Source organism: Nerophis lumbriciformis, linkage group LG08 (genome assembly GCF_033978685.3).
Source record: "Nerophis lumbriciformis linkage group LG08, RoL_Nlum_v2.1, whole genome shotgun sequence".
In the NCBI taxonomy this organism is placed as follows: Eukaryota; Metazoa; Chordata; class Actinopteri; order Syngnathiformes; family Syngnathidae; genus Nerophis; species Nerophis lumbriciformis.
Genome location: NC_084555.2, coordinates 44,527,501 through 44,537,900, shown reverse-complemented (window position 1 = coordinate 44,537,900; position 10,400 = coordinate 44,527,501). Strand labels below are relative to the sequence as shown.

Genomic DNA, 10,400 nt, shown 5'->3' with positions numbered 1-10,400 from the left:
CAAAAGTCCTTGAAAAATTATTTGTGTCAAGATTAGACCGTTTTATTGATAAGCATCACTTGCTAAGTGAACACCAATACGGTTTTCGACCAAACAGGTCCACTTCCATGGCAGTGATGGAACTAGTTGAGGAGGTAACCACTGCAATTGATAAGAGGGAGTTTGTTGTTGGCGTTTTTATGGACGTGAGCAAGGCCTCGATCACACATTACTTTTAAACAAAATGCAGAGGTATGGTTTTAGAGGTCTTGCTCATGATTGGTTGAAAAGTTATCTTGGTGGTAGAGAACAGTATGTGCATATGAACAATGTAGATTCAGATAAAAAGATTATAACACATGGAGTGCCCCAAGGTTCTGTACTGGGACCAAAATTGTTTTTATTGTATATTAATGATATCTGCAAAATCTTTCAAAAACTCAATTATATTCTCTTTGCTGACGATACAAGTCTGTACTGTTCTGGGCAAGACCTTGGCCAACTCTTAGAGACTGTAGAGAGCGAACTCCACATACTAAAGCAATGGTTTGATGCCAATAAACTGTCAATCAACCTAAATAAAACAAAATATATAATTTTTGAAAATAGGAAAAATAACATACAATGTCATATAAGAATTGATGATATGGAGATAGAAAGGGTGTATTCAACAACATTTTTGGGAATCTATATAGATGATAAATTAAATTGGAAACTGTACATAAATATACTTAAGACAAAGATGGCAAAAAATATTGCTATGTTACATAAAATCAAAAACTCCGTAAATCAAAAGGCTCTTAATATGTTATATAATTCTTTCGTACTCCCTTATCTTAATTATTGTGTTGAAATCTGGGGTAACAATTACAAAACAAACATCAACTCTATATTCTTACTTCAAAAGAAAGCGATTAGAATTGTAAATTGTGCAGATTATCATGACCATACCAATGCTCTGTTTATTAAATTAAAAACATTAAAACTGCATGATCTTGTTGACCTCAACACTGCTATTGTGACGTACAAAGCTCATAACCACATGCTGCCTCGGTGTCTACAGGAGAGGTTCAAACCCAGAGAGAATCCCTATGACCTCAGAGGTTCAGCTGTCTTCCAGAAAGCTAAGATAAGAACAAGCTTAAAAAGTAGATGTGTTTCTGTCAGGGGGGTTCAACTGTGGAACAGCTTGGATGATTCCTTAAAATGTTCCAGGTCCATTCACACATTTAAAAAACACTTTAAGACCAATGTCTTGGAAAAATATATCACTCTTGAATCAACACAGTTGTTAATACTATGATCAATGTTAATTAAAATACTAAATGTGGGATATAAATAATAATGGAAGTATAATTGTTTGTATATAGTATATAAATTGGTACAAAGGTTTAACACGCGTATAAGGATATTTCACATGCCTTTACTGTGTATATAATTGAACAGTATTCATATTGTGTATAATGTGTATTTATAATATGTTGTACAAAAGACATTTCATAATTTTCGGAAGTTCATCTTGTACTTGACATTGTTTATAGGGTTAGGCGCTATAAGTGTTCAACTTCAGCCTAAACCCTTTCGGTCTGCAACATTTTCATTTTCAATCTATGAATGTACAACATTTTGTTTATTTTGTTGACCATTCACCGAAGAATATTAAACTAAAAAATAAAATAAAATAAAAATATTTACAATAGGTCTATTAGTATATTAGGGCCTTTAAAGTTCCTAATATATGTAAACGACATGTCATCAGCATGCGACTGTGAATTGTTCCTGTTTGCGGATGACTCGGCCCTGCTGGTATCAGACAAGGACAAGTCACTAGTGGAAAAAATCCTCAGTGCCAAACTCTGTAGAATTTGCACCTGGCTCGCTGACAACAAGCTATACATACACTTAAGTAAAACGGAATCCATCCTATTTGGGTCCCAAATCAACCTTAAGAAAGTCAGTGACTTCACTATAAAAGTGGGTGACTTTGTTATCACCAGGAAAGATGAGGTCCCCTACCTAGGTTCCATTCTAGAGGCTAATATTTCCTGTGATAAAATGGCAACCAAGGTCATCAAAAAGGTCAACCAACACTGTCTCATTCGTTTTGGGAATGTCCAATTATTCAATCATTTTGGTCCAGCATTTTCTTTTTTTACTCGGGGGTATATCAGAGAAAACTTGACCCTGACAGGGATATAATCTTGTTTGGGCGGTCCTCAGAAACACAAAAACTTCCAAAATATATTACAGCTGTGTTGCTGCGCGGGACGATTTTGGCCAAAAGACTCATTCTCAAAGACTGGAAAAGCCCTTCTGCACCCAACTTCAGGAACTGGCTAAATGAACTTGTGAATGTAATGACTCTTGAAAAAATAAGATTTATAAACTCTGCAAGTATGAATACATGGCAACTACCGGTAACCTGGAAACCTTTACTGACATATATTATGCAGTGCGTCTCCCATAATAATGTGACCTCGGACTATGTTAAGGTAACGTGCGGAGTTCCTCAGGGTTCGGTTCTTGGCCCTGCACTCTTTAGTATTTACATGCTGCCGCTAGGCGACATCATACGCAAATACGGTGTTAGCTTTCATTGTTATGCTGATGACACCCAACTCTACATGCCCCTAAAGCTGACCAACACGCCGGATTGTAGTCAGCTGGAGGCGTGTCTTAATGAAATTAAACAATGGATGTCCGCTAACTTCTTGCAACTCAACGCCAAGAAAACGGAAATGCTGATTATCGGTCCTGCTAAACACCGACATTTATTTAATAATACCACCTTAACATTTGACAACCAAACAATTACACAAGGCGAATCAGTAAAGAATCTGGGTATTATCTTCCACCAAACTCTCTCCTTTGAATCACACATTAAGAGTGTTACTAAAACGGCCTTCTTTCATTTCCGTAATATCGCTAAAATTCGTTCTATTTTATCCACCAGCGACGCTGAGATCATTATTCATGCGTTCGTTACGTCTCGTCTCGACTACTGTAACGTATTATTTTCGGGTCTCCCTATGTCTAGCATTAAAAGACTACAATTGGTACAAAATGCGGCTGCTAGACTTTTGACAAGAACAAGAAAGTTTGATCATATTACGCCTATACTGTATATACCTTATATACATATATATATACCTATACTGACTCACCTGCACTGGCTTCCTGTGCACTTAAGATGTGACTTCAAGGTTTTACTACTTACGTATAAAATACTACACGGTCTAGCTCCGTCCTATCTTGCCGATTGTATTGTACCATATGTCCCGGCAAGAAATCTGCGTTCAAAGAACTCCGGCTTATTAGTGATTCCCAGAGCCCAAAAAAAGTCTGCGGGCTATAGAGCGTTTTCTATTGGGGCTCCAGTACTATGGAATGCCCTCGGTAACAATTAGAGATGCTACCTCAGTAGAAGCATTTAAGTCCCATCTTAAAACTCATTTGTATACTCTAGCCTTTAAATAGACCCCCCTTTTAGACCAGTTGATCTGCCGTTTCTTTTCTTTTCTCCTCTGCTCCCCTCTTCCTTGTGGAGGGGGGTGCACAGGTCCGGTGGCCATGGATGAAGTGCTGGCTGTCCAGAGTCGGGACCCGGGGTGGACCGCTCGCCTGTGCATCGGCTGGGAACATCTCTGCGCTGCTGACCCGTCTCCGCTATGGACTGGACTCTTACTATTATGTTGGATCCACTATGGACTGGACTCTCACAATATTATGTCAGACCCACTCGACACCCATTGCATTCGGTCTCCCCTAGAGGGGGGGGGTTACCCACATATGTGGTCCTCTCCAAGGTTTCTCATAGTCATTCACATCAACGTCCCACTGGGGTTAGTTTTTCCTTGCCCTTATGTGGGCTTTGTACCGAGGATGTCGTTGTGGCTTGTGCAGCCCTTTGAGACACTTGTGATTTAGGGCTATATAAATAAACATTGATTGATTGATTGATTGATATATTGAATCATAACTTAGACATTTAAGGAAAAAAGAAAAAAACAAGAAAAAAAAAACTGCCATCTTTTTTTGTAGTTGTATTCCTTTTTTATTATCTTTATTATTTTCTGTATTGATCCTACATTATTATTGTTTTTTTTGTGTTACTTCTGATATGGCTTTTCCACGGTTTACTTGCTTATTTATTTTTTATTTTTTTGTGACTTTTTATTTTGTATTGTTTTGCATCTGATCAACCTCTGTGACTTTCCTTTTCTTTTTTAAGTGTGAATGGTGGAGAGGTCCTCGAAAGGTGATCTTGGGATCACTTCCTGAGGATCCTTGATGCCGAGGAATGTTCATCCATCTTGCTATGGTCTGGATAGCCTGCTGATCCTAAACCAGAGCGGGATGGATGGATATATATACAATATATGGGTATTTTTTCTAATAATGTTTATACTGTAAACCTTGATTTGTTAAAGTTTAAGTGCACCTCTCCTCAAGTGTGCATGTGAGTGTGTATGAGTGGATGTGTGATTGTATGAAGGCTTTGCATGAGCAAAGTATGACTGTTAAATGTGATTTTAACTGTAAAATTCAATAAAAATATTTGCAAAAAAAAAAAACTTCAACCAACGAACAAGATTTCTCTACAGAATCTCCTCTCTGGTCAACAAAAGCACCATGAAGATTCTAGCGGGAACTCTCATTCAACCCTTTTTCGATTATGCATGCACCTCCTGGTACACCCAGCACCTCCGAAACCCTCAAATCTAGACTCCAAAAAACCCAGAACAAGCTAGTCAGATTACTTCTAGACCTCCACCCCAGATCACACCTCACTCCTACCCACTTCTCCAAAGTGGACTGGCTCAGGGTGGAGGACAGAGTAAAACAACTTGCACTGAGCCTAGTCTATAAAATCTGCTACACCTCCCTGATACCGAAGTACATGTCAAACTACTTCCAAAACCTAAATGACCGCCATAACCACAACACCAGGGGGAGCTCCACAAACCATGTTAAACCCAGATTCCGAACTAACAAAGGTCTTAAAGGCCTACTGAAACCCACTACTATCGACCACGCAGTCTGATAGTTTATATATCAATGATGAAATATTAACATTGCAACACATGCCAATACGGCCGGGTTAGCTTATTAAAGTGCAATTTTAAATTTCGCGCGACATATCCTGCTGAAATCGTCTCGGTATGATGACGTCAGCGCGTGACGTCGCGGATTGTAGAGGACATTTTGAGACAGCATGTGGGCCAGGTATTAAGTCGTCTGTTTCATCGCAAAATTCCACAGTATTCTGGACATCTGTGTTGGTGAATCTTTTGCAATTTGTTCAATGAACAATGGAGACAGCAAAGAAGAAAGCTGTAGGTGGGAAGCGGTGTATTGCGGCCGACTTCAGCAACACAAAAACGGCCGGTGTTTCATTGTTTACATTCCCGAAAGATGACAGTCAATCTTTACCATTGGCCTGTGGAGAACTGGGACAACAGAGACTCTTACCAGGAGGACTTTTGAGTTGGATACGCAGACACGGTACCGTGAGTACGCTTCCAAACATTTGATCGCTTGCTCGTACGTACGTGACTTTGGGGAAATATATGTGCTGTATGAACTTTGGGGAGGTGAACGGTACTTTGGGCTGTGGGATTGAGTGTGTTGTGCAGGTGTTTGAGTTGTATTGGCGGGTTATATGGATGGGAGGGGGGAGGTGTTTGTTATGCGGTATTAATTCGTGGCATATTAAATATAAGTCTGGTTGTGTTGTGGCTAATAGAGTATATATATGTCTTATGTTTATTTACTGTTTTAGTCATTCCCAGCTGAATATCAGGTCCCAACCGCCTCTCACAGCATCTTCCCAATCTGAATCGCTCCCACTGCCCTCTAGTCCTTCACTCTCACTTTCCATCCATCCATCCATTTTCTACCGCTTATTCCCTTTGGGGTCGCGGGGGGCGCTGGAGCCTATCTCAGCTCATCCACAAATCTTTCATCCTCGCTCAAATTAATGGGGAAATCGTCGCTTTCTCGGTCCGAATCGCTCTCGCTGCTGGTGGCCATGATTGTAAACAATGTGCAGATGTGAGGAGCTCCACAACCTGTGACGTCACGCTACTCGTCTGCTACTTCCGGTACAGGCAAGACTTTTTTTTATCAGCGACCAAAAGTTGCGAACTTTATCGTCGATGTTCTCTACTAAATCCTTTCAGCAAAAAAATGGCAATATCGCGAAATGATCAATTATGACACATAGAATGGACCTGCTATCCCCGTTTGAATAAGAAAATCGCATTTCAGTAAGCCTTTAACTCATTCTCCTTCTATGCCACATCAATGTGGAATGCACTCCCAACAGGTGTAAAAGAAAGGGCATCTCTATCCTCCTTCAAAACCGCACTAAAAGAACATATCAACCCAACCTAACCCCCCCCGCCCCAACCCCCTCCACCCCCCACCCCCCAGATTGTAAATAATGTAAATAATTCAATGTATATACTCTGATGATTAACTTGTGTGATGACTGTATTATGCTGATAGTATATATTTATACCATGAGTTGATTAACGTGGACCTCGACTTAAACAAGTTGAAAAACTTATTCGGGTGTTACCATTTAGTGGTCAATTGTACGGAATATGTACTGTGCAATCTACTAATAAAAGTCTCAATCAATCAAAACAAATATTTACAATAGGTCACCCTAAATTGCTCAAAATGTACTCCCTTTTTTTCAAGAATATTCCATTAGTACATGTCTCTTTATTCCAGTAGAACTAATACAATAGTCACCTGGTTAGGAAAGGGAAATACAAGATGACAATACTGGTCTTGGTATACTTTGTAGAAAGTGGCATACTATATGTACAGTCGACCTTTGGGCATAGTGTACAATCTGTAACTTAATAAAATATATTCAATAATAAATAAATAAAATGTGTTTCGCAGAGTGCCACATAGTCACAACTGTGAAGTTCCTTCCTGAGAAAGAGCCCTTGAAGACCCCAGAGAAGAGGTGAATAATTAACAAGACATAACAGTGTAAAGTTTAACCAACACGTGAAAAAGCATGCACAAATTTAAACAAAATTAACAGAATGATCAACATCTTGAAATGCTTATTTGCACCTGTAAACTTGTTTAAAAAAACACTTCAGACCACACAAAATGAAGCAAAACCAGTTAGCTTTGCATAAAAACACACATATTGTAGCCAAAGAACACTTTAAAAGAAACTAGACCAAGCAATTGCGTGTGAATGCTGTATTTGTCGAGCTAAAATGCTAACATTAGCATGCCGACACTTAGAATGCGATAAGTACCAGGTATATGACATTCAAAATTAGCCGAAAAGGCTAGCATGCTAAAATTAGAATGTTAGCATGCTAACAGTTGACATGTCTCGTACAAAGTTGTATAAATCTGAGGTGTATGCTGGCAAAATTGGCAAAAAAAAAAAGTTAGCATGCTAATATTAGCATGCTAGCATGGTAATAGTTAGCATATGTCAAGTACCAAGTCATATGACAATAATAATAATAATAATAATAATATATTTTATTTGTAAAAAGCACTTTACATTGAGTAAACAACCTCAAAGTGCTACAATGTATTAAAAAATAAAATAAAATAAAAAGATAATAAAAAAATAAAAAAAACTAAAAAAAACTAGAACAGCCAAATAGCTCAAACTAGTATGCATATAGCTAAAAAAAAAAGGCTTTTTTTTTAAAAAGAAGGGGTTTTAAGCCTTTTTTAAAAGCATCCGCAGTCTGTGGTGCCCTCAGGTGGTCAGGGAAAACATTCCACAGACTGGGAGCGGCGGAGCAGAAAGCCAATGGGGTAAACGCTTGCAAAATTAACAAAAAAAAAGTTAGCATGGTAATGTTAACATGCTAGCATGTTAACAGTTAGCATGTGTCACAGAAAAAGTTACATGACCCCAGCTAATTTTTTAAGTACAAAGTTATATGACTCTGAGGTGTATGATGGCAAAATTGGCAAAAAAAAAAGTTAGCATGCTAATATTAGTATGTTAGCATGGTAACAGTTAGCATATGTCAAGTACCAAGTCATATATATGACTCTGGGGTAAACGCTTGCAAAATTAACAAACATTTTTTTAGCATGCTAGCATGTTAACAGTTAGCACGTGTCACGGAAAAATGTTACACGACCCTAGCTAATTTTTCCAATACCAAGTTAAATGACTCTAGGGTAAATGTTTACAAAATTAGCCGAAAAAAAGTCAGCATGCTAATGTTAGCAGGCTAGTACGTAAACAGCATAAGTTATATGACTCAAAGGTAAAAGGTAAAAAAAATGTGCATGTTAATGTTAACAAAAACACTTTAGTCCACACAAAAGCAAAACCAGTTAGCTTAGCATTTTAAAAAAAACATATTGTAGTCAAAGATACAACTGTGTTTCCACTGGCAATCTGGAACGATTTAGAAGTGGATTTAGTTTGTATGTATATATGTATGTATATGTATAATATGTATGTACATATATGTATGTATATGTATAATACGTGTACATATACAAATATACACACATCCATACATACTCATGTATATATATATATATATATATATATATATATATATATATATACACATCCATATATACCGTACATATACATATATATCAAGTACAATCACGATTAAAACAATATTAAGTATTATCAATGTTTGTTAGAGAACCATTATATTTGCTGAAGATATTTCTTTAGCTTGCCAATCAATTTTTCAATCAACAATTTTTTTTGTCTAGCTAGTACTGCTAGTTTTTGTGTAGCTAGTTTGTTTTTAGCACCCCCATGTCCAAAAAACTATATCACTAATAAACAAAAAAAAATCCTAATACATACAAGACTACAAATAGTTTAAAATAAATATGAAATAAAATGTCAGAAAAATTGTATGTAAATTATCTAAAAACTTTCCGTTCTGAGTTCCAGTGAACAGATGAGAGCAGTCTTTGTTGCACCAAGCAAAGGCTTGGAAAATTCCATTGTGTACGATGGGAGGAGACGGGGTGGGGGTTATCTATTGTCATCGAAGACCTGCCCAGGCTGAATCCAGGACCAGCCCAAGACCGAGGCATCTTTTTCTTTTGCGTTAATGTGACCGAAAACAATGACTGTTTACATACTCCCCATTGTTGTGTAAACAGGGAGTGTCCAAATAAAGGAGACGTAAACCTTTTTTCGTCAGAGCGTGCTGGAGATACTGTACAAGGGTACAGTGTGTCCAGGCGTGTCTCCTCAATTGAGTCCAAATTGAATTCTGTCTCTGTTTGATTCTTTGCCTCTTGTCTTGTTTAATATATGTCATCAGTGTTTGAACCTGACAAAATGTATTATATATTTTGTAAACAAATGAAATAATTACATTCCACATAAAAAAGGAACTTGTGAAAATATGTCACATCTATTTTAACTTAAAATATTAATTTAAATTTAAATTTTTGCCTTTTTTGAACTTTCTGTAAAGCACTTTGAATTGCTTTGTGTAGGAATTGTGCACTGTTAAAGAACTTGCCTTGCCAAGTAATGCTAGCATGTAGCCACCCAAGGAACATATGACACAGGCAGGAAAATTCTAGAAAGAAGGAAGTGCATCTGGGAGGGTGACTGGGTCCTTCGAAGGGTGCGGAAGCTTCCATCCATGCATCCATTTTCTACTGCTCATCCCACTAAATTCTGTTAAAATAATGCGTCCTCTGGAGGGGGACCGGCAGGTCCTTGTAAAAACGCAAAGAAAGAAGTTGCTACTGTTAGCAGCTTGTGGAAAAGTGGCCCCGACAGGAAATACCACACACTACAAGTGTCGCTGTTGGCCGACTCTTCCTGACCGTGTCCGACCGCACTGTGGCGGCCTCCTGACAACTAGGTCATGTGGTCCGGCCGTCATGCCGACTAGCTCCAGGCGGGAGGACCCGCTCCCCGGTGGGCGGGTCCACGCTCACACCCTGGTGTGGCGACAGCCGTGGGAGGAACCCGAGGTGGCGCCGGACGGCGACAGGCGGTCGCAGTCGTCGTCGCTGGACTGGCGGCGTTGGTCCCTGTGGAGGCCCATGCTGATGTGACTCTGCAGGGCGGCCGGGGTCAACCATTCCTTGGGCAGGCAGCTCTGCAGGAAGGGGATGCAGGAGCTCAAGTAGGCCAGCCTGTTGACCCAGCGAGGGATTTCACGCCCGCACAGCAGCTGGCGAGAAAACACAGGTAAGTACTTTGTGTGCTACTTTCTTCTAGTACCTTTCAACTTTTGCAGAATTTTTTTTTCTTTGACAAACCTCAGACAGCGAAGAGGAGAAATGGTTGCAGTTCTTGTGCATGAGATGATACGCGTTCCCCTTGAACTCCTTGCCAAGCTCCTCCATGATCTTCTCTACGTCCTCCTCCGTGAAGTCAGTGGTGCCCAAAACTATGGCCTCCCTGTTTCCAA

The 10,400-nt window shown here is 39.1% G+C and overlaps 1 protein-coding gene across 1 annotated transcript in view; it reads right to left on the bottom strand.

The window, feature by feature from the left end:
• Positions 1-8,575: 8,575 nt before the first annotated feature.
• Positions 8,576-10,400, bottom strand: part of LOC133611848 (deubiquitinase DESI2) — an 18,543-nt gene continuing 16,718 nt past the window's right edge. The window contains exons 4-5 of the mRNA XM_061968997.1: positions 10,249-10,390; positions 8,576-10,160 (exon numbers count right to left, since the gene is read on the bottom strand). Coding sequence (XP_061824981.1) covers positions 9,918-10,160; positions 10,249-10,390 — 385 coding nt within the window. The 3' untranslated portion in view covers positions 8,576-9,917. The remainder of the gene's footprint in view (positions 10,161-10,248; positions 10,391-10,400) is intronic.